The sequence below is a fragment of the Gobio gobio genome, assembly GCF_949357685.1.
Source record: "Gobio gobio genome assembly, chromosome: 2".
NCBI classification, from domain to species: domain Eukaryota; kingdom Metazoa; phylum Chordata; class Actinopteri; order Cypriniformes; family Gobionidae; genus Gobio; species Gobio gobio.
The window spans coordinates 64,365,191-64,388,220 of record NC_137098.1 but is presented as its reverse complement, the minus strand read 5'-3'; the positions used below and the strand labels follow the sequence as shown (position 1 = coordinate 64,388,220).

The 23,030-nt window shown below is 40.6% G+C and overlaps 2 protein-coding genes across 5 annotated transcripts; both read left to right on the top strand.

The window, feature by feature from the left end:
• The first annotated feature begins 1,268 nt into the window (after positions 1–1,268).
• On the top strand, positions 1,269–6,838 carry ugt5g1 (UDP glucuronosyltransferase 5 family, polypeptide G1). 4 transcript variants are annotated; one of them, XM_079810726.1, is made up of 3 exons: positions 1,417–1,694; positions 3,669–5,130; positions 5,230–5,862. In XM_079810726.1, exons 2-3 carry the CDS (start codon positions 3,680–3,682, stop codon positions 5,258–5,260), a joined length of 1,482 nt encoding a protein of 493 aa, XP_079666852.1. In that variant the 5' UTR covers positions 1,417–1,694; positions 3,669–3,679; the 3' UTR covers positions 5,261–5,862. The 4 variants fall into 4 exon arrangements, with proteins under 4 accessions (XP_079666850.1, XP_079666852.1, XP_079666849.1 ...); XM_079810725.1 differs by lacking the exon at positions 1,417–1,694 and adding an exon at positions 2,018–2,176 and having other exon boundaries at positions 5,230–5,860; XM_079810724.1 differs by having other exon boundaries at positions 1,269–1,694; positions 3,669–6,831.
• Positions 6,839–10,077: 3,239 nt separating this feature from the next.
• On the top strand, positions 10,078–20,685 carry LOC307122718 (putative G-protein coupled receptor 132). Its single transcript, XM_079810894.1, has 4 exons — positions 10,078–10,308; positions 10,442–10,573; positions 12,563–13,145; positions 17,585–20,685. The coding sequence occupies exons 2-4, from the start codon at positions 10,564–10,566 to the stop codon at positions 17,991–17,993; spliced, it is 1,002 nt and encodes a 333-aa protein (XP_079667020.1). The 5' UTR covers positions 10,078–10,308; positions 10,442–10,563; the 3' UTR covers positions 17,994–20,685.
• Positions 20,686–23,030: the final 2,345 nt, after the last annotated feature.

Genomic DNA, 23,030 nt, shown 5'->3' with positions numbered 1-23,030 from the left:
AATCATTCAATCTAAAGCAAAAAAAAATGATGGCAATCGTGTTTTTACAGAAGTTAAACATTGATTGGGGTCAAATTGACCCCAAAGATAATAGGAGGGTTAACTTTGCACAGTTAGTCTATAGTTTTCTGTTCAGCCACTGCAAAGCCTCGACTGTTGGCAGAAAAAAGTGAGTTTCACAAATCCTTTTCAAGGTCATTTTAAAGCGTTTTGTGTTTTAAAGCTTATTGCATATCATTAAACATGTTAGACGCTTTATTTCCACTTTTCTAATATTTTCTTCATTTTTATTGAAAGTAATTACCTTTCCGGTCTGATATGTGATGGGAAAAGGGAGTAGAGTGAGTTCGGCAAAAGGCGGATTTGAACCGCGGGTCGATTTGCGTCAAAACTTGATGCCATGTGTCTTACCCCTACACTTTCGCCGCTCTTAATGATACAGTGATTTCTGTAATCTTGACTTGTCCAAACAGATGTTTAGCAAACAAGGCAATATATTTGTATTTAATGTACATGGCACCTACTCCAGTAAAAGTTTTCTGAGAGGGGACCCACCCACATTTTTGGACCCATGTCTGGATCTGCCATAACAAATCGCTAACGTTTGGTCGTGATGCATGTCATCTCAAACTAGTGCACAAAGTCAACGTCATCGTTCTCAGCCACTCCCTCTGTTCGCTGATTGGACCGGTTAAAATTTGACTGGAGAAAACCAGAGAATATACCTCAATCCCAGACGGACTGAAGGAAAATGACAATTGAGCGGAAGTATGTAGGAGGGCTAACATTTAGGTACCCTGACAACCCTTCTTTAAAACAATATAAAACGATTAGACAATGGGGTACAGAAAATAATTCAAGATATATTCTCAGAATGCGCACAAATTTGTTTGTCAGGTAAATGTATCCTGTTTTTAGGATGTTTAGTTATTTTTGTAGGAAAACGACAAATGCACTATTTTAGAAAATGAATTTTGAATTTTCTTAGCTGATCCAAATCTCCAAACCCTTATTGATTGTGACTTTATTGCTCACAAATATTCAAGAACATTTCCATTTTGCTATCTTGCATTACAATTAATTATCTTAAAATGTTTTGATACAAATGATAATGATGAATCGGTGTAAAACAAACGGACCATTCTAAGTGTTTTTAATGTAAAATGCATTCAAATGTAAAATCCCCGGTCGTAAAAGCATTACATGAATCTAAAGTACAAACTCAGTGTGCTGGCTTTTGCTTGGCACAGAACAGATTAGTGACCTTTACAGTGTAAACGTTTAGATGCCCTTCAAGAGTGACTGATTCGAGCTGTTTTTTGGCAAACAGAAAACTATGTGTGAGCTGAGTGTTGATAGCCCTTCTTTTGCTGTGCCCCAGTTTTGCCTGCTGATTCAAACCCTTCACATTGGTCCACATGAAGGCAGACAGGGAATCGGTGAGCATATTTCGCTCTCTCTGACTGAGAGCTAATCCAAAACTGTGACCAGAGGCTACTTTAGATCTCGTGTTACAGAGCATGAGAACAAAGAAACAGCCTTTTGCCTGTTTGGGCGTCTTATACAGTGTAGCTGGATGTGATCATATCTGTGTTGAATGCGCGTGTATACATTTTGGAAATCCAAAGCTTGTTTTGGCAGTGTTTACACCAGACAACCAGAGCGTCGACAGGATTGGCTGAGACATACAAAAGGTAAAGTACAACTTCCTGAATGTTTTAGTTCATCACGTATACTGGTAATACCTCAAACAAAGATCAATACTGATTTGCTAAAAATCTGCTATTTTCATTATGTGCTAGAAATCCTTGATCTATGTGCACATGGCAGCATATAGCTTGTTAAAAAGCCTCTTGGTGGTGTGTGTTTTTTGCTGAGGATTAATAGAGTGTTTGAGGTCATCTGTTGTGCTGAATGCGAATATTTGAGCTATGAATGCACCGTGATAGGGCAGAAAGTTTGTAAGAGAAAGCCAATGGGAGGAGCTGGAGAGGATGTGACGGGGGAGGTTCCTGACAGGAAGGACTTGGCCATTATGGATGAGACAAATATCTTGTACTGAACGGCTGCAGAGCATTTGTTTTTGCTTGTGATCTGGAGATTATCACGCAGCACATGGTCAACAGTATCATTTGTTCCAGCTCACAAATGGATTATTATCTGAAAACACAAACAGGTAATTCCAGTATAGTCATGTAGATGCAGGACAGATCAAACACAAATGCTCTCTTTCTAACTGTTTTCTTTCAATGTGATCTCATACATCATTCCTGATGCTTATAGGTAAATATTATGAAATTCTGAAAAGTTGTATTTATAAGGTCAGGGCCAAGTTTGTTGCACAATTTGTTAAAGTGGTTTCAGATGTGAAACATTTATCTAATGTGAAGTAAATGTAGGTCTGGATTGTATGTAAAATGCTCAAACTTTGCCACAAAATGTATATAGCCTTCTTTTTTATGTATAGCTTATATAATTTTGTATGATACACTGCCCGGTTTGGATTTAAATAGACAGTGTATGATTTGATCAGTATTGCAATGATTATTATGTTTCTAGCATTGTATATGTTTAGCAACAGTACCCTAACCCTAATTGATGGAGTGTGTAAAGCTTTTCATTTCTTAAAACAACCGTATAGGAAAGCACATCATGGACATATTCCAGGATGACAAATTCCTTGAAAGTCTTTGGGATGTGCTGGAGGAGACTTTACAGAGTGCTGGACTCTTGCATTGTCAATACAAGATCTTGACCAAAAATCGATGTTGTGATGTTATTTCCATCAAGAGGTGCATACATTTTTGGTCAAGATCTTGTATTGACAATGCAAGAGTCCAGCACTCTGTAAAGTCTCCTCCAGCACATCCCAAAGACTTTCAATGACTTTAAGGTCTGGACTCAGAGGAGCCAATTCATGTGTGAAAAATATTCTTCATGCTCCTGTAATGGACATAGGCCACTAATAAATGTGCGTGTAAACCTCACTCCCTGGCCTCAAAAGGTGTGGTCTTTAGTGTTCTTATTAGCACGCCCGGCTTCCATACCGGAGACCCCGGTTCGATTCCCGCTCAGAGCGGGTCTAGTAGGACCGGTTGCATTTGGTGCCGTGACCCAGATGGGAGTAAGGTTTAGGGGGCTGAGTGTAATGGATGTAGGCCAGTAAGAGCTGTGCGTGTAAACCTCACTCCCTGGCCTCAAGAGGTGTGGTCTTTAGTGTTCTTATTAGCACGCCCGCCTCCCATACCGGAGACCTCGGTTCGATTCCCGCTCAGAGCGGGTTGAGTAAGGCTGGTTGCATTTGGTGCCGTGACCCAGATGGGAGTAAGGTTTAGGGGGCTGAGTGTAACGGCTGTAGGCCAGAAAGAGCTGTGGTGTAAACCTCACTCCCTGGCCTCAAGAGGTGCAGTCTTTTGTGTCCTTGTTAGCACCTCCGCCTCCTACGCCGGAGACCCTGGTTCGATTCCCGCACAGAGCGGGTCGAGTATGACTGGTTATACTCCCTCCCAACCATCCCAATCATAAATATACAAAAAATATCCATGTGCCCTCCATATTCAACCTCTGTCTTCCAAAAGTGTTTTATGTTTACATTTCCATTTTAAACATACAGTATCTGCTATCATAACAATGTATCTCTCTCTCTTTCTCTCTCTGTGTATTTACAGCTTTCTAAAAGATGGATTTGACAAAACTTTCTGCACTGACTTGTCTTCTCTTTGTGTCGTCCTGCTGTCATGGTGGAAATATCCTGGTGTTGCCTGAGGATGGAAGTCACTGGGTAAACATGCAAGTCATCTTGAGAAATCTCCACACCCACGGCCACAGCCTTACTGTGGTGCGTTCGTCTAAAAGTTGGTACATCCAAGAGAGCTCCTCCCTCTACAGCGCCATCACTGTCAACCCAATGGATTTCGAAGACGTCGGCCTTGACTACTTTAAGTTGTTGATAGAGAGGTCGCTAGTACTACAAAGGATGTCACCCTTGATTCGTTTCTTTGAACAGCAGAAAGATATCGCCAACATGCTAAAGGTATTTCACAACGGAGCGCTTCGAATGATTTCTTCCATTTTGGATGACGCGGGGCTTGTCGAACGCTTGCGAGATACTAAGTTTGACATGCTTCTCACAGACCCGGCGTTCCCAGTCGGAGTCCTGTTAGCCAATTTCCTCCGCATTCCCCTGGTTTACAACGTACGTTGGCTAAATGCTGGGGATGCTCACATGCAAACTGCTCCCTCACCTCCATCCTACGTCCCAATGTATAATTCATTGCTCCACGACCAAATGAGCTTCCTGCAACGGACGGAAAATTTCCTACGGTATCTGTTCAGCCTACTCCAGGAGCGATACATCATCATGCCCATTTACAGCCAACTGCTTGAGCGTCACTTCCCACCTGGCGCTGATCTCCTGTCAATGCAGCAATCTGCTGACATTTGGTTGATGAGAATGGACTTTGTTTTTGAGTTTCCACGACCCACCATGCCTAACGTGGTCTACATAGGCGGCTTTCAATGTAAGCCGGCTCAAGCACTTCCTGTGGACCTGGAAGAGTTTATGCAGAGCTCTGGAGAGCATGGAGTAGTCATCATGTCCTTGGGAGTTGTGATCAGTGCTCTCCCTACAGCGATCACAGAGATCATTGCCTCAGCCTTTGCTGAGATCCCTCAGAAAGTCGTGTGGAGGTACCGCGGGGAACGACCCTCGACCTTGGGAAACAACACTTTACTACTAGAGTGGTTTCCTCAGAATGATCTGCTGGGCCATCCAAAGACTCGCATGTTTGTATCTCACGGGGGCACAAATGGTATCTATGAAGCTATTTACCATGGAGTCCCCGTCTTAGCTTTGCCGCTCCTCTTTGACCAGTTTGACAACGTTCTCCGCCTGCAGGTTCGAAGTGCGGCTCGAGTGCTTCAAATCGCAACACTTACTTCGCAAGAATTCCTCGAAGCCCTCAAAGACGTCCTGGAGAACCCGCTGTACCGAAGCAGCATCCGCAAACTGTCGGAGCTGCATCACGATCGGCCCATATCTCCTCTCGATAGTGCCACTTTTTGGATTGAGTATGTCATGAGACACAAAGGAGCAGCTCATCTTCGCTCTGAGGCTAATAATTTGCCTTGGTACTCTTACCACAACCTAGATGTGTTGGCATTTCTACTGGCATTGACTGCGATTGCTCTTTTGACCTCAGTATATGTCTGTATGCTTTTGTGTTGCAGGAAGTCTGTCAAAAAGAGGAAGGTGGACTGAGCTTTTGATGTGCTTATTGCAAAACTGGGTGCAACTAAATTAAATGTCATGCAGTTTGCAAAAATCGTTTCCTATCCAACTCTGGTCCATTTCGTGTTTTATTGGCAGTCTGAACAGGAACAAAATCCTACATGAAATCTGTTTTCCCAGTTGTGAAATGGCGAAACATCTGCTGCTAAATACATGCTGGCCAAGGTCAAGGGTTTGATCCCCAGGGAATGCATGCACAGAGTCTCATGCATGGTGTTTGGAAAAAATCTGATCTGGCCACATATAAACTGTGAATGCAATGCCTGAATATTGTTTATCAGTATTTTAGTGTTTATATTTTTACAGTATCAGATGAGGTATCAACAAGTATAGTTTGACTGACTAGCTACTACTAACTAAAAAAACTACTAACCAACTATAAATGTAATAATAAAGCATAAATCTTTGTTCTTTGAACTATGCTATTCTAATTGTGGTGTCTTAACCAAATCCTCAACACACAATCTAGTGTCTGTAAAGAAGCCAACGAGATGTATTCCCAGTTCAGTTTTCCCAGTGTTGTTCCCTCGCCCACTGTGTTTTAAATCATCATTAAAAGTTCAATAGGCCACTTCTTTGCTTGTTTCAGTTCTAATCCACTTCCTGGTATTTCTTATCTCAGGTCATGAATTCTTTTCTGCTCTCATTCATTTACCACATGTTCACATCTGCAGAATTAAGCGAATCAGCAGCATTCATAGCACATTGCACACACATACCCCTTTTCCCCCAAGGCAGTGCTGGTGCTGGTTCGGAGCCTGAGCCTAGTTTCAAATCGGTTGTCTTTCGACACCCAAAGCACCAGCTCTGAACCAGGAAAAGTGGTTCTTAAGTAGCACCAAAACATTGGTCTAGAAGTAAGAACGGCTTGCGTCAGGGACTGTGGGCGGGGTTACCGTCTTTACCAACAAGACCAACACAAACTTGTGACTGCCATTTTTGAAATAGCAGCTAATCGAGCTAATAGCTGCTCGATTGTAATCTCCATCTAAACAAATTACGGCGAGTATGTTTTAGCATAAACTTGTCAAATAAACACAATGTAGAAACCTTTCTTTTAGGATGATTTTGACATTGATAAGAGCTTTGAAACTTTTAAACAAGTATTGAAATAGGTTCAAGGTAGTCGTATGCTAGATTGTCAGATGGAGAATCAATGACTGGATTAAGCCACCATGATGGCACCGCGTGCATTCATACAACAATGCAACAATAATAAAATAATGTGTTTACTTTTACTTTTGATACTTAAGTACTTTTAAAAGCAAGTACTTTTACTTGGATAGATGTGCAGATCATGTCTATATTAGGTCTGTTGGTCCATGACCAATTCTATTCGATGTCCAAACTAGGTCCACTATTTGGACGTCCAACCATGACCCAACTTGGACGTCATTGACGTTCAACATTTGACCTTTGAACTGGATAATTTTTTTGGACGTGCAAGAAATTGACATGATTAATGTTTTTTTTATTTACAAATATCAACATTGTTGTTATGATTAATACATATGAATACAGATTATTTATAAACAAACACGATTTATTATGTCAATGCCTATTTATTTATTCAATAGGCCATGTTTTATTTATATATATATACATATATATATATATATTCCTGTTTTTCTTTAACTGGTTTATTTATTTTAAGTAGCCTAATCAAGTTATTTATGCATATATGTATTTTTGCACGTATCTGTTTATTTATTTGGAATGCAATTTGTGGGAAATTAGAGTTCAGAAAATAATTTCATGGTATAGCCTATATTAGGCCTATCCACCTTATTCCTAACTTAAAAAGAAACAACAGCAGCAGAAATGTCAAGGACAGCCGAGGAAAGCCGAGGACAGCTCTCAAGGGCTTTGGAGTTTGGATTTCAACCAAATTGAGTCACTCTGATTGGCTGAGGCAGCACATCCTCCTAACCCAACTAGTAAACACCACTCTGATTGGCATGACTAGTTTCAACTGGAAAGGCATTACACCTTTGTATGCGTCTCCAGTTATCGCCTGCTGCTGAGACAATCAAATGAAGTTTTTGGGAAATGCTCTAGTCCCATTTCAGAAGGTGGCATACTGTTCCAGATAATTTCCCCAAAACTTCATTTGATTGTCTCAGCAGCAGGTGATAACTGGAGACGCATACAAAGGTGTAATGCCTTTCTAGTTCAAACTAGTCACACAGTGTTTACAGGTTGGGTTATGATGATGTGCTGCCTCAGCCAATCAGTTTGGTTGAAATCCAAACACCAAAGCCCTTGAGAGCTGTCCTCGACTGTCCTCGGCTGTCCTTGACTTCTGCTGCTGTTGGTTCTTGAAACATGGGACTACAGTTATAGAAGTTGTATAAAAAAAGACGTCTAAAATTTGTCTAAATTTGATGTTGAAAAGACGTCCACAAACAACCACATTTGGACTACTCACACGGAGGTCCCACGGACGTCAACATCATGTTCACACCAAACGCGAATAGAGCGTCAAAATCGCGTCTACCGCGTCTAGTTTGACGCGTGAACATTTTAAATACATTCGCGCGTCCTCGGCGAATTGGACGCGTGTAGAAATCGAGCGTTTTGAAGCGAAATAGACGCAGAAATATGTCATAAAACACCACTCTGCCTCTTTTCATTTTCATTAAAATTATATATTAAGCATTAATAAATAGCCACACAAATGTGGTCCAGGCAACTCCTACATTATCTTCACTGCATGTATATGTAAATATCCATAAAAAATAAAGTTATGAAACTTCTCTTTGCCCTCAAAACGATTTGGCAGACAACAAATTATAGATTCATGACACCAAAGATCGCCCGTTGGATCTACACAAGACAAACCACTACAGGACATCAGAGCCAGCGGCAGACGGCAGAAGGACTGGCCGAGGAAAGGCTGCTCTCGCCGGGGTTAATGAGCGCTGAACGCCCGGTGATCGCCTGGATCTCACAACTCCAAAAACACAAGATAATTTTTTTTTAAATAGGCGCTCTCTTTATAATTAAACCACAGATTTGAGCTTTAAACAACTACATTCTCACCTGAAATAGTCTTAAAACTACATTTTGTGACACAATAGTAGTATTTTTAAATTGTGCAGGGTTTCTCATCACATCACTTTACCACATGACAGCAGCAAGCAGGCTCCTGATTGGTTGACGCGGCGCGAATTGACGCCAAAGTTTTTCAACTCGGGCGTCAGACGCGAATTCGCTTCATGCACAAAAGCACCACTCGCGTGTAACGCGTGTATCGCGCAAGACGCTCAATTTGCATCCAATTTGCATCATTCGCGCGAACTGGACACGCGAATGAGGCGGATTCGCGTCCTTCGCGCAGCGCGAAACGTGCCTTCAGCGCTGCGTGACCTCCAGACGCGCGTCAACGCACCTTTCCATTGAATTAACATTGAAATCACTCGCGCCAGACGCTCTATTCGCGTTTGGTGTGAACGTAGCATCAGACGTGCAGTAGACGTCGAAAAAAGACGTCGCATGACGTTACAAAACAACCCCTTCAGTGGACCGAGATTGGACGTCCAAAAATTACATAGAAAAGACGTCACTCTGACTTCACATGGTGTAACGATGTTTGTTCGTGTGGGAAGAAGGAGGCGGGAACCGGCAAAAAAAATTCAACATACTTTTAGTAAAATAAATGAACACAAAGTGAAAGTAAAAGCGGCATCCCCTCACGGACGACTGCCGCACACATACATAAACAAAACATAAAAAAAACACAAATTAAAATCCAGGCCTGGTCCTCTCTCGTCCTTCACTCGCGTCACTCGTCTTTTTATGCCTCCGTGCTCCCTCATGAGAGGACTCGAGACCGGTGTGCCTCGCAGGTGACGTTCATTCTCAATCACGCACACCGATCTCGCTCGCTCCTCCCATGTCTCTCGCTCGTCCACCTCGCCACACATGGGTTAAGTAAAAATCTATCTTTAAAACTTTCACTTGTAACGGAGTAATATTTGACCAGTGTACTTTGTCCACCTCTGCAGAGCCGACCTCTCGGAGGGTTGTCCACCTCTGATGGTCAGCATCAATACTCAGGTAGGCTGTGGTGTTTAAACGATACTCAATTGATACTAAGGCGCCCAAAGTTGACAAGAAAATATCCTCCGCACCATTACACCACCAGCAGGGGGAACCATTGATGCCTGGCAGGATGGATCCATGCTTTCATGCGGTTTACGCCAAATTCTGACCCTATCCGAGTGTCGCATCTTCTATTGTTCAATTTTGGTGTCCCGTGTGAATTGTAGCCTCAGTTTCCTCGTCCTGGTGTATCTTCTGCTGTTGTAGCTCATCTGCTTCAAGACGTGTTGTGTGTTCAGAGATGATCTTCTGCAGACCTCAGTTGAGACAAGTGTTTATTTTAGTTACTGTTGCCTTTCTATCAGCTGAACCAGTCTGGCCGTTCTCCTCTGACCTCTGGCATCAACAAGGCATTTTCACCCACAGAACTGCCACTTTTTTGGACCACCCTAGAGATGGCTGTGCATAAATAATCAGCAGTTTCTGAAATACTCAGACCAGCCCAAAGGATTACTTTGTTGGCAAAAGTACATTGGCTGTTAAAACATCTATTGTTAGGGAACTTTGCTTTTACATTGTGTAGATACACCAATCAAAACCGTGTCCTGAGCAGGCCAGCTAGAGCAGGGGGCGTGGGGTAGAAGGGTGTCACAGGGGACATGGAAACCACTGTAAGGTTGTTACGGCTTGTCTCTCAGTGACCCTTCCGTCTGAAAGAACAGCCTGGACTCTCTCATATCTCTGCCTCACATAATGGCCAGCAGGCAGGAGGGTGTTTTTGTTCTGAAGGAGAAAGGCTTCAGGATGTTGCTGCTCAAAAGCAGTAGAAGTGGCTTCCTGCTGGGGGAAATGATCAAAAAGCCAGACAAGCCCCTGGTTGGACACTTTCCACTCTGATTCATACACACACATACAGGTTCATGCACATGTAGTGGAGCTGGACATGCAGAAAACGCTCTCCAGATCGAATCGAGGTGAGAATATTTCTCCTTTCTTTTAAATTATGCATATGACCTGGAACAGTTTGTTAGGTGTTCTATTAAGAAAGTTTTAAACATTAATTTTATAGGGTAACCGTGTCATGTGACATTTCTGTGCTCTGCTAAGGTTGCTTAATCATTGTCAGAGGGGACTGGGAAAACTAAGAGGAGTGGAGAGGTTTGGTTCAACGTGTTTAATGAAGAGTTTGAAGATTCAAATGTCATGGACAAGTCACAGCCATAGAAACCATGCTTCTGAGTAAGTTATCATCCCTCCGCATAACATACCGAAAAACAGCTAGAGATGCACATTATTAAAATTCTGCGTCATGTTATGGTTGATGTTAAGTGGTTACTGTTTTGTCTGAATAAATAAAAAATTAAGTTTTTAAGTGAATTTAAGCATCACAACACACACTATGAAAAATACACTATACCATTCAAAAGTTTGGGGTTGGTAAGAATGTTTAAAAAAAATAATATCTAATTTATAGCATTTATGTGCTGTATTTATTTGATAAAATATTATTACAATTTAAAATAATTGTTTCTATTGTACACTCGCAAAAAAAAAAAAAGAGTACAACATTTTACCTTTTAAGGTACAAGTGCATGACCGACACCCTTAAAGTACCCTTAAAGGTGAACTATGTAGGATTTTTGCAGTAAAATATCCAGAAACCACTAGGCCAGTGTTATATATTTTGTTCCGTTGAGTACTTAGAATATCCCAAATGTTTCCAACTATTTGTAAATCGTGAGAAATTGCTATTTTAACCAAGGAACCGGGACGTGTGAGCTATGCGTGTGAGGGAGTCGCCTGTCGATTACATCATATCTGCGTCACCCTCGGTTTCCGGTTTTATTCAGTGAAACACTTTACTCTCACTGCAGTGTGAACAAGTGTCATATCAGCCGCCGAGCGAATGTCATAACTTACTTTTCAACACACTCAGATATATCTAATACGATAAACAGAATTGCGTTACCTCATACTCATGACTGGAAAAGAGGAAGTGGCGCCGGCAACTGTGTCATAATAAAAGTCCCGCCGGCGACTATGCCATAATAACAGTCCCGCTCTTCAATCGCTCCTGCGGCCTTGCTCAGCTCCACAACACTCGGTCCTGCTCTGCTTCAGACTACAGTAATGTTAATAATCGCATCCATGAACATGATTTCTGCCCGAGTCCTATCCTGACTGTTTTCCACCGGCTGTGAAGTGAAGACCACATGTCCCAAGATTCTGCGCTCAAACGTGGCGTCATCAAACTACGCCTTTGTTTTGAACAGGCGACCTCTAGTGGACGGAAAAGTTACATAGTGTAGCTTTAAGGGTAAATTTTTGTACTTCTAAGTAGAGGAAAACAATGGTATAATTGTATCCTAAGGACCAATTGTGTACCTTTTAAAGGACAGTTATACATTTTGTTCCCCAAGGAGCAAAATTGTATCTCCACTGTACCTTTTTTTTCTGAGAGTGTAATATATATTAAGATGTAATTTATTCCTGTGATCAAAGCTGAATGTATCCAGTCTTCAGTGCCACATGGTCCTTCAGAAATCATTCTGATATGATGATTTGCTGCTCAAGAGACATTTCTGATTATCATCAATGATGAAAACAGTTGCTCTGCCGCAGCTTCATATTTTTCTGGAGACTGTGATGCTTTTTTTTTTTCCAGGATTCATTGGCAAATAAAAAGGATTAATTTATTTGGAATAGAAATCTTTTGAGTCTTTACTCCCACTTTTGATCAATTAAACATGTCCTTGCTCAAAAAAAGTGTTAATTTCTTTAAAAAACAAACAAACTTTTGAATGGTAGAGTATAGTAATTTACTAAAGAGTTGCTTAATTATTAGTGCTTTTAAAGGTTGTGCATTAAATATGAGTAGTTATAAGTTCATTTTAACGTAAAAAAAATTGTAGGCACAATTTAATATCCAGTATCAACCAATTCTGATTCATACACTCAAAAAAATACCGGGGTAAATACAACCCAAGTTGGGTTGAAAATGGCAAACCCAGCAATTGGGTTGTTTTAACCCAGGGGTTGGTTTAAATGTTTGCTTAAAACAACCCAATCGCTGGGTTTGTCCACTTTCAACCCAACTTGGGTTGTTTTTTAACACAGTATTTTTTTGAGTGTATGAATGTCAAAAAGAATTTCTTCAGATTACCAATTTGGTGCCGATATATTGTGCGTTACACTTCATTGTGCAATTATTTCCCTAATTTTCCACAGACCTGACCAATGGGAGCTGCCAAATCCCTCTGGCAAATGACAGAGTAGGTCTGACCTACATCTACAGCCTTGCCTTCTCTATCGGACTCCCAGCCAACCTGCTCTCCCTCTGGGGACTGTACCAGCTAGGCCGGTCGGGTGGAGGCGGCTGCCAGCTGGTCTATATCCTCAACTTACTGCTTTCAGATCTTCTCCAGCTACTCACCTTGCCACTGTGGATCCTTTACCTGCAGGGAGACCACCACTGGCCTTACGGGTCTGTGACATGCCAGCTAGTGGGCTACGTTTTCTACGTTAACCTCTATGCAAGCGTCATTTTTCTTTGCCTCATCGCCCTGGACCGCTGTCTAGCAATCGTGTACCCTCTAAGCAGCCGTGGCGTACGGAAAGTGCGCGTGGCAGCCTTTTCTGGTGTAGTAGTGTGGACGTTGATATTTCTCTTCTGCCTGACTGGCCTCTATCCATCTGTGTTCGAGCCCCAGAGAGAGCTGTGCCTGGAGCAGTACCCCATGAGCACCAGATATGCTTACTTCAAAATTGCCACAGTTGCTTTAGGGTTCCTGATGCCCTGCTCTATACTAGGGTAGGTGAAAGGCACTTGCATACATATGTTTTAGTGTTTCAGTACAGTCGGGTCAATGAAAAAATGCTCTTATGTGGTCCACATTGAATAATCTATTTAAAGGGGTCATGAACTGAGAAATCTAATTTTCCTTGAACTTTTGACATATAAGAGGTCATCATACTATAAGAACATCCTGTACGTTTCAGAACTGAAAACTTCGTTATTAGACCTAAAACAGCTTTTATTGTAACCAAGCCCAGTGAACGACTCATTGTGGAATGTGCCTGTCATAGACAGGTGAAAGATCGCCTCTGCAGAAGAAGATCAACGCATCATTGCAATGTTGGCCCCGCCCACTGGTGTGTTAGTGAGATGACGAGGAGAGAAGAGCGATACAGGATCACTGGACTAAAATAACATTCCCTTCCAAAGGATCCTAATGCTAGGAATGTGCTTATTTATTTTCAGCAATGTAAATGTCTCAGTTGAGCATTATTTATGAGTATTTGGTACATTTCACTGTGGATTCTTTGTTAAATCAGTCGCAATTTCGGCGCAGGTTTTGCCATCAGACATTTGCGATATGGACTCGATAGTAATGCCACAACAACATGTAAGTAACCGTGTTAATTCTAATGCCTGAGAGCTGTAATATTAAAAACGTGGTAAAGGTTTTTGGCTATTTCATATTCAAATATGTCAGCCAATCACAGCAGTGGGCGTTTCCACTGAAGTCTCCCAGCAGCCAATCACAGCAGTGGGCGTTATCACTGAAGTCTAACAGTAGACACGCCCTTTCAAAAGGAGCTTTCAGATCAGAGGCTAAAATCAGGGTAGGAAAAATGTCTTTTATTTCTAAATTATTACAATTTGTGATGTAAAAATCATACTAACACTATAAGTGCACCCTAGGAAACATTATAAAACAATGCACTTCATGACCCCTTTAAAAATAGTCATGGCCAAAGGTTTTGCCAATTACATAAATTTAGTCTTTCGCAAAGTTTGCTACTTCAGTCGCTGTGATGTTGATTTCTATATTATTGTGCAGAGTGATCAGATTCATTTTAAATTATTGCAAAAGGTTTCATTGGCCAAAAATGAATAAATCCTTTATCACAAAAACCCAAATTACACTGGTTTTGGCCCTGCCACAAAATGACCAGTTATCATCAGTTGACTTGTTGCCTTGCTGCCTTATCAGGCAATGACTTGTAAGGCAGCGTTTGCACATTAAGGTACCTCACAAAACTGATTTCGGACACACTTCTGAGGCAGAATTTCTCGCTAGAATTGACATCAGAAGTGGAAAACATCGGTCAAATACGTACATTTACACACAAACTGACCAGCAACCTCAACTTACAGACGTCATCTTTCCGTCTAGCTCAACTGTCACTGAATGGAATGCATTGGATTGTGGGATATCAAAGGCATTGAAGGATACATCTATGCTGCCTTCAAAACTCCATCAGATAAAGGTATCTCAGGAAACCGGAAGAGAAGCTAACATTAGATTCGGACGTGCCTTGATGCCTTCCTACCTTGAAATGTGTTCTCCGAAGGCAGCATTTTCATATTTTTGGACGCAGCCATTGTGTTAGCAATGGTTACCTCCAAAGAAAGACGTGCAGCCATCATCACTTTGCATCAAAATGGCCTCACATGCAAAGAAATTGCTGCAAAGCATATTAAACCTGAAAGAACCATTTACCGAATCATCAAGAACTTTAAGGAGAGTGGTTCAACTGCAGTGAAGAAGGATTCAGGATGTCCCAGACTGTCCAGGAAGTGCCAGGAGCTGCTCAATATTGGCAGCAGGGTCTGAGTGCATCTGCACAGTGAGGAAAAGACGCCAACAGCCTGGTGTCAAGAAGGCCAGCAAAGAAGCCATTTCTCTTAAAAAAAAAACATCAAGGACAGATTGAAATTCTGCAGGAAGTACAAGGATTGGACAGCAGAAGACCAGAGTTATTTTCTCTGATGAAGCCGCCTTCTGACTGTTTGGGACATCTGGACCAATTGTCTCCAGAGAAGAAAAGGTGCACATGAGTCCTGAGACCATCCGTGTGTGGGATTGCTTTTCATCCAAGGAAGTGGGTTCTCTCACAATTCTGGCCAAAATCACAGACAGGAATAAAGAATGGTATCAAAACGTCCTGCAACAGCAACTTCTTCCAATGATCCAGTGGAAATTTTGTCAAGATCCGTGCATTTTCGAGCTTGATAAAGCACCATGTCTCAAGGCAAGATTGATAATGAAGTGGTTCGGAGATCATTACATTGCAATTTTGGATCTGTGACCAGGCAACTCCCCGGATCTTAATCCCATAGAGAACTTGTGGTCAATCCTCAAAAGGTGAGTGGACAAGCAGAAGTCCACAAAACGTAATGAACTCCGAGCATTAATAAGGCAAGAATGGATCGCCATCAGTCAAGATTTGGCACAGAAGCTGATATCCAGCACTTCATAGGTTATGAAGAAAGGTCAACGCTGTAAATATTGACTCTTTGCATATGTTGAAAGTTTTTGCCAATAAAATCCTTTCAAAGTTATGAAATGCTTATCACTGTTTTTCAGTATATCCTAGAAACATCTGAAAAAATTATCTACAAATAATCAGCAAACTTTGCAAAACACAAAATTTATGTTACTGCCAAAATTTTTGGCCATGACTGTACACCTCTTTTAAGAGTTAAACTATCAAAAACATTGCTGTTAAATAAAATAAAATAGAAATACTATGAAAAACTAATTTAAGTCTTAACCTGTTATCCCACACCAGTGGGGGTGGGTGGGGGTGGTGTTTGTCCTTTTATTTACTTTCGTTTTATAAAAAATATTCAATCAACTATCACAAAATAAGCGCTACCATGCCCAACATGTCATGCGTGTGCTCCAGTGGCTGCTTTAGAATTGCTTATACACGGTGGAGACGTGCAAGTTTCACACAATGTCTGTTCCATTCCTGGGATTTATTTTTTTAAATAAAAATGGATCCTGCCAAGGTAAAAGAGGTTGCTGTTTGGCCCACCCCAGTAAGTTATAGAGCGTTCCAGCGATTTTCTAGGGTTCGCCAATTTTTACAGGCGATTCAGTCAGAATTTTAGCCAGCCCTTCCTCTGACTAATCTCACCTCCACTTGAAAATGTTTCTGTTGGTCACCACAGGCAACATTGTTTATGGTGCATCATTGGCTGCCCCTGTTGTCTGTGTCTGTCCTGTCATCTTTTGCATATGGATTAGTATGCTGGAAGAAGGAGGCGGGAACTGCTACCTTGAATCTAAAAATAAAAAAACAACAAAATGAAAGTAAAGCGGCAGCCCCTCATGGACGACTGCCACACAAACCTAAACAAAACACAATGTAAAGTCCAGGCCTGGTCTCTCGTCCTGCACCACTTCTCCTTTTATCCTCCCGGAGCTCCTCCGTGGGACTCGAGACCGGTGTGGCACTCGGGTGCCGCTCAACAGCACTCACTCCCCCGGCCTCGTTCTGTTCCCACGGCTCTCGGCCTCGCCCTGCTTGCCACAAGTGTCTGCCGCTCGTTGTCAATAGATCATTTGGTCTTCGACTCATGTGTTGTTTGGACTTTTTCGTGTGTGATGTGTGTCTTAGCTTTATTTGCTACTGTGCCCAGGACACTTAGACGAGGAATAGCTCAGCAGGTCGTTCTCTCGCTGTTCTCCGTCTCATCTCGTTCCCCGTCCCGTTGGCCGCTGCATCTTGGGTGGTCTCCAAAGCCTGTGTGACCGCTGGGGGTTGTACGGATGGCTCTGGAGCTCCCATTCTATCCTATATATTTTTTCTCATGTGTGTCACTTCACTTTGGAGTTTGTTTACGACTCTATACCTGAACCTATTGAGTCCTCTGTTCATATACCTTGTCAAGTTCAGATTGTAAAATGACATGTGATTTGACTCCTTAAAACAATATTCAGGAAGGAATAATGTGTTATTTAAAAAAATATATAAAAACACATTTAAAAACATTTCTGAAAAGTCATGTACCCTTCATGCATTCAAATATATTTAAGTGTATATAAGTGTGTGTGTGTGTGTGTTTATATTTTAGCCATGCAGTTTCACCACAACTTTATTTTTTTAGCATAATTAATTTGATATTTTTTATGAAAATGGTATAAACATTCCTCATGTACATTTCTAAGAACTTGGCACGTGTTTTAAACATGATTTGTTAAAGATTTATGTTCGTGGATGCTCTTATTTGTCACTGCCCCTGCAAACTTTTTAGCAACTCGTATTTATTGGCACATTAGAAACATATTGTCTCAGAACACACTGGCCCAGGAATGAATTAGCATACCGGCAAAATGCCATTGCAAAGATGACAAACACAGATACAGCGTCTGTCTCTTTAAAGGAATGTTACTGTAAACACAATCATAACTATATCATTCTTAACCTTTTGGCCTTTCTTTCATCTTGTTTCAGGTACACCTCGGCCCGAATCGGGGTGACTCTACGAAACTCGCCGTCTGTCTCGGATCACGAACGCCGCAGGATCGTCGCCACCCTGGTTGTCATCACTGTCATCTTCATTGTGATTTTTGGTCCTTATCATCTGGTGGTCGGCTACAGATATGTCACCCTGCTTCTCACGGAAAGTGAAAAAGACCAGTGTTCAGTGGAGGTTTCCCTCTACCTTTACTATCGAATCTGCTACGGGCTCACAAGCCTCAACACCCTCCTAGACCCTCTTTTCTACATCTTTCTTTGCAACGATGCTCGCCAAGAGCTTCGCAGATCTCTTCTCTGCCCCTGCCGGGGTCATAGGGAGCACCAGGGATCGCGAGTACCGACTTTTCCCAAAGGCCGTCTCAACCGCAGTGCAAATGTTTAGCTGTCCTGTGCAGATGCTTATCGGGGTTAGTGTCAAGGCATGTACTGAAACCAAGGTTTTTTCACACATGACGTGGACATGTCTTATCAGGCTGAGATTTGACTAATAACCTGTCGCCACTGTGACGACAACAGTGATGTCATTGAGACACGGCTGGTATAGACATTGGCACGTCCTCACTGGGAACTACACGTGTCAGAGCTCCACCCGCAGCATCTTCAGTCAAGTGTTTAGACTCCTACACCGCCTGAGGAGACTCTAATACACAACTGTTTCTATATTGCTGAAAATACTTTATTACATCTCTACTGAGTTCAGGTGTACCTTTACACTACCGTTCAAAAGTTTGAGGTTTTTATTGTTTTCAAAGATAACTCACCAAGGCTGAATTTGTTTGATCAAAAATTATGCAATGAATTTTCAGCATCAGTTACTCTAGTCTTCGGAATCACAATATCCCTCAGAAATCACTCTGCTGACTTAAAGCCCAAGAAACATTTATTATTATTATCAATGTTGTGCTGCTTCATTTATTGGAGAAGACTGTGATACATTCCTTTCAGGATTTATTTGAAATAGAAATCTTTTGTAATAGTGTAAAAGACTTTGCTGATCAGTTTTATGTGCCCAATTGCTGAAGAAAAGTATTCAATTCTTTCTTTCAGAAAAAAAAACTGACCCCAAACTTTTGAATGGTAGTATTATGTCCAACATGTGCTCTGTTTTAACGTGTTGACAGTGATAAAAGTGAGAAATAAGCATATAACTGGCTCGGGATTATAGAGAAAAATGCATAAAAACCAAAGATCCTGGATCAGAGCGACTCAGAAACCAGAGCAAAGGTCGAGCTCTTTTAAAATGGTTTTAAGGATTTCCAAATCATGTCTGACACCTACTGGAAGACATAGGCTATGCAAAGGCAGGCATAAATGTGCTGTCAAATCAGATTTTGTTGAGCATTGCACTGAGAATATGAACGTAACATGCCTAGCATGTGCTTGCTTTGGATGCATTTACACTATGGGTTGGAATGGATTCCACCTTACTGCTATCAAGATGTTCACTTTCGCAAGAAACTGGCTAATATTCACTGCGTTTTAGATTATAGGAGGCACTTCCGGTTTGGGGAAGTTCCACTCAAAAAGGCTGAAACAAATCAGGTTGCACTACGAATAATCATTATCCGTCGGTATGACTGAATGAGCAGCAAAATTTCCTTCATGGTCTGTTTTTAGACGTCAGGAGAATGTAACGCATTTTAATCTGGCAAAGAGCTCGGATTATTTTCTCTTTTCCCCTCTGTAGCCTATTCCGCTGTAACAGTATGAAAAAGGACTATACTGCGCATGTGTGGTATGTTCTCCCGATTTAATTTGCGATATATCCCATCATAAATAATTCACTGAAATACCGAATCTCATTTTTCTCCTCAAATCCTCACGTCTTTTTCCAGATTTGTTTTCACACGGGTGCTTCAAAATACCCCTTTTCACTTCAAATCCCTATTAGCAGTGTAATGTTTCTAAAGCAGGTCTATCAAAATGACGGATTTCACTTTGAAATGTTATCACAACATCAACTATGTGTTATGTCACATACATTGTACATAATGTTGCTAAAATAATCACGCTTTAGGGGTTATTCGTGGCCTGTTGTCGTAACACTTTTACACTTTTAAATTTCCTTTTAATGTGCGATGGTTGAAGGGTGAGTAGAATAATGTCATCTCATTGTACTCAATCTCATTATTCCATTCATAGAGCGAACCTGTTTGCAATTTAGCGGAAGTTACTCCCATAATGCGCGCAAAGCATCATGGGACGTAGGGAAAACGTGGGTATTCAGAACAGAATAATGTTGTCCTGCTTACTGTGCAGTTTATGCCACCTACTGTTTTTAAAATAGGATGTGAAACAGTATGAGTATGCATCAATAAACACTTATAAACAGTAATATGCTGTGTTGTTTTCATCTCACTACAAAGCAAATACAGTTTGTTTTAAACCAGTTGCGGTAATAGTGCCTTATCTTTTTGAAGTCTGATTAAATAATTAGTAAAGAAAACAGTGGTAAAAATACTTCTGGTTCAATTGTCACACTGGAAATAAACGTTGAAGTGTTTGCAATTTTAAATGGACGTATTAAAAGGCACGCATGACAAGGAACGTAATCAGATTACTTTTTTCAAGTAACTAATAAAGTAATGCATTACTTTTAAATTTACAACTAAATATTTGAGTTACTTTTTCAAATAAGTAACACTAGTTACTTTGTTTTCCCATTTATTGAATGACGGCTCTCTTGTCCCCGTGTTGAGAGAAATCATGAGTAAGTGAAGAGGCGTTGTGTGCGCTTATCATCAATGGATCATTTTACTTTTGGTGTGAAAGCCCAGCCCAGGTGTACTAATGTAATGGATTACTTCCCATAAAAGTAACTAAGTAATTAGTTACTTTTTAGGGAGCAATGCAATATTGCAATGCATTACTCTTAGAAGTAACTTCCCCAACACTGGTCCGAAGCCATTTAAAGCCCAAATAATTGGCTCAGAACTAAATCCTGGATGTTGAACATAGGAGTCAATGCAAATTTTCAAACCAATGTCTGCATTTAATAAGCACTAAAACATAAAAAATAAATAAAAAAAACGATAAATGCTAATAACCAAATTGAGTACATCCACTATAATTGTAAAAAATAAAATAATAATAATTTTTAATGTGCAGCTAATTTTGAATGGCCAACAATAGACAAAGGTGCCTTTTTGGCCTAGAGTTGGTGCACTTACACACGCTTTGAATACAGTGTAAACATAAATCAGTTCTCCTGATTGTGTATGTTATGCTCTGCAATGCATGACTGGTATATGATTCTGCATCATAACGTGTTAAAATGTTACAATGATGGAGTCAGAAATCACACTGCTGTTTGTGAAATCAAATGTATGGCTTCTTGAAAGTGAGTCAGCTAAGGGTTAATGTTTGAACAAGTCTGGAAAAAACTGGCCGCTTAAGAAAATAAAACCGCTTAAACAGTTAAAAAAGCACATAAAGAAACTCACAGCTCTTAAAAAATTAGGGGTCCAAATTTTATTTTTATTTTTTATTTTTTATTTTTTTTTGCAGTGAAAGAACCATTTTAAAGAACATTTTAAAATTCTAAAGACTCTTTTCCCCCTATAAAGAACCTTTTGTGGAATGGATAAGTTCTATGAAAGGTTATGAATGTTAAAGGTTCTTCATGGAACCATCGATATCAATAAAGAACCTTTATTTTTAAGAGTGAAATGCCAGACCACTGGACAATACCATGAAACCATTGTGTTAACAGTTCAGCTCTTCACTCTAAAAAAAATTTGTGCCATATGGCACTAAAAGTGGTTCTTGGTCGTAATCATAGGGGAACCACTTTCGGTGCTACACTCACAAAATTATTTTGTGATGCTGTTCACTTTATTTAAGCAATTCATCTTGATTTAACACAATTATATCAGGTTTCTGGTTCAAATGTAATTGATTCATGTTAAACTGACTTAAAACCGTTACTCTTTGACATAACTTGATGTTTTCATTTTGAAATAACATGTTTCAATCAGTTAACCCAATCAATCATGCTTTGCAAAGGGGCTGAATTCGGAGAGTAAATGTTTAAATAAAGTGCTATTTGATGCGTTTTTAACAAGATGAGAAAATGGAGAGACTTTTTAATGCTTAATGTTTTGTTATGTTGGTTTTTAAAAGTTTGTATTATGCTAGTGTTTTTGGAGGTTACACTCTAAAAAAAAATGTTTTTTGTTGTTTTAAGCAAACATTTAACCCAACATCTGGATTAAAACGACCCATTCACAGGGTTAAAACAACCCAATTGCTGTGTTAAAAAAAAAACATTCACTGGGTTAAAACAACCCAATTGCTGGGTTGGCCCATTTTCAACCCAACTTGGGTTGTTTTTAACCCAGCATTTTTTAGAGTGTACCATTGTGGTGAAGTGCATGTGCTTGGGGTGAAGATATAGCACCATATCTTAACAGCACTTGATCATAAGCATACTTAATCATTCCCCTATGATTACGAGCCAAGAACCACTTTTAGTAGAACGCGCTTTCCTGTAGCTCAAACAATAGAGCATGGCGCTAGCAATGCCAAGGCCATGGGTTCGATTCAGGGAAAGCAAGAACTGACCAATTGTAAAATGTGTACCTTGAATGCAAAGTAATTCGCTTTGGATAAAAGCGTCTGCCAAATGCATAAATGTAAATAAATGTATTGCCATAGCACCATTTTTTTTTTTAGATTGTTTAGTTGCACTTGATACAGATGCTCTGTGGATGCAATAGATTCAAGATTTATTTCTTCTTATTAAGATATTTTCTCTAGGCTCAACTATACGCATCCAAAACATTCTGAGAACAGACATCGTGGCGCTACATTACCATTATATGCGTGTGTTTTCTACAGAGTCCTTTTATGCATAAGGGTAGCTTTGTGTTGTTTTCTCAGGCTAGCCACCACATCTCATTTATGATTTCTCAGGCTTGCACCTGTTCAGCAGGCTGAGCGCGGCCTCATGCAGACAAATCTGCCTGAGTGAGAACAATCTTAATTAAGCAGCAAATCAGCATATTTGAACGATTTCTGAAGGATAATGTGACACTGAAAAATGTCCAAATTCACTTTACATCCCATACTCCACAAACGCAGTGGCTTGGATCTGTTCAAACGTCCTGTGATGTTTGACACACGTCCTCCAACATCTGCTGTCTTCAGCTGTTGTGCCTTCAGCCTCCTCCTGGGTTCCTCACCTTCTCATTTGGTCAAAATGTTTGACGTGTCATCCCTCACCCATCAATAAGTCGACGGACATCCTGGAACAGTTCACACCGTCAATGTTTGTTGTGAAGTATCCCAGCATCTTGTAGACAGTTTGATGCATTTTTTAGGTAACTGTAATGGTACTTTTGTTTCCTTTTGTATCAGCCTATATGAAAAAATACTATAGTATATTATAGTAAAATTACTCTAGTAAATACTATAGTGT

Coding starts and splice junctions, on each gene's coding strand:
- ugt5g1 (XM_079810723.1), top strand. CDS start 3,680: ATGGATTTGACAAAACTTTCTGCACTGACTTGTCTTCTCTTTGTGTCG.
- LOC307122718 (XM_079810894.1), top strand. Junction 13,146..17,584: donor ATGCCCTGCTCTATACTAGG/GTAGGTGAAAGG, acceptor ATCTTGTTTCAG/GTACACCTCGGCCCGAATCG.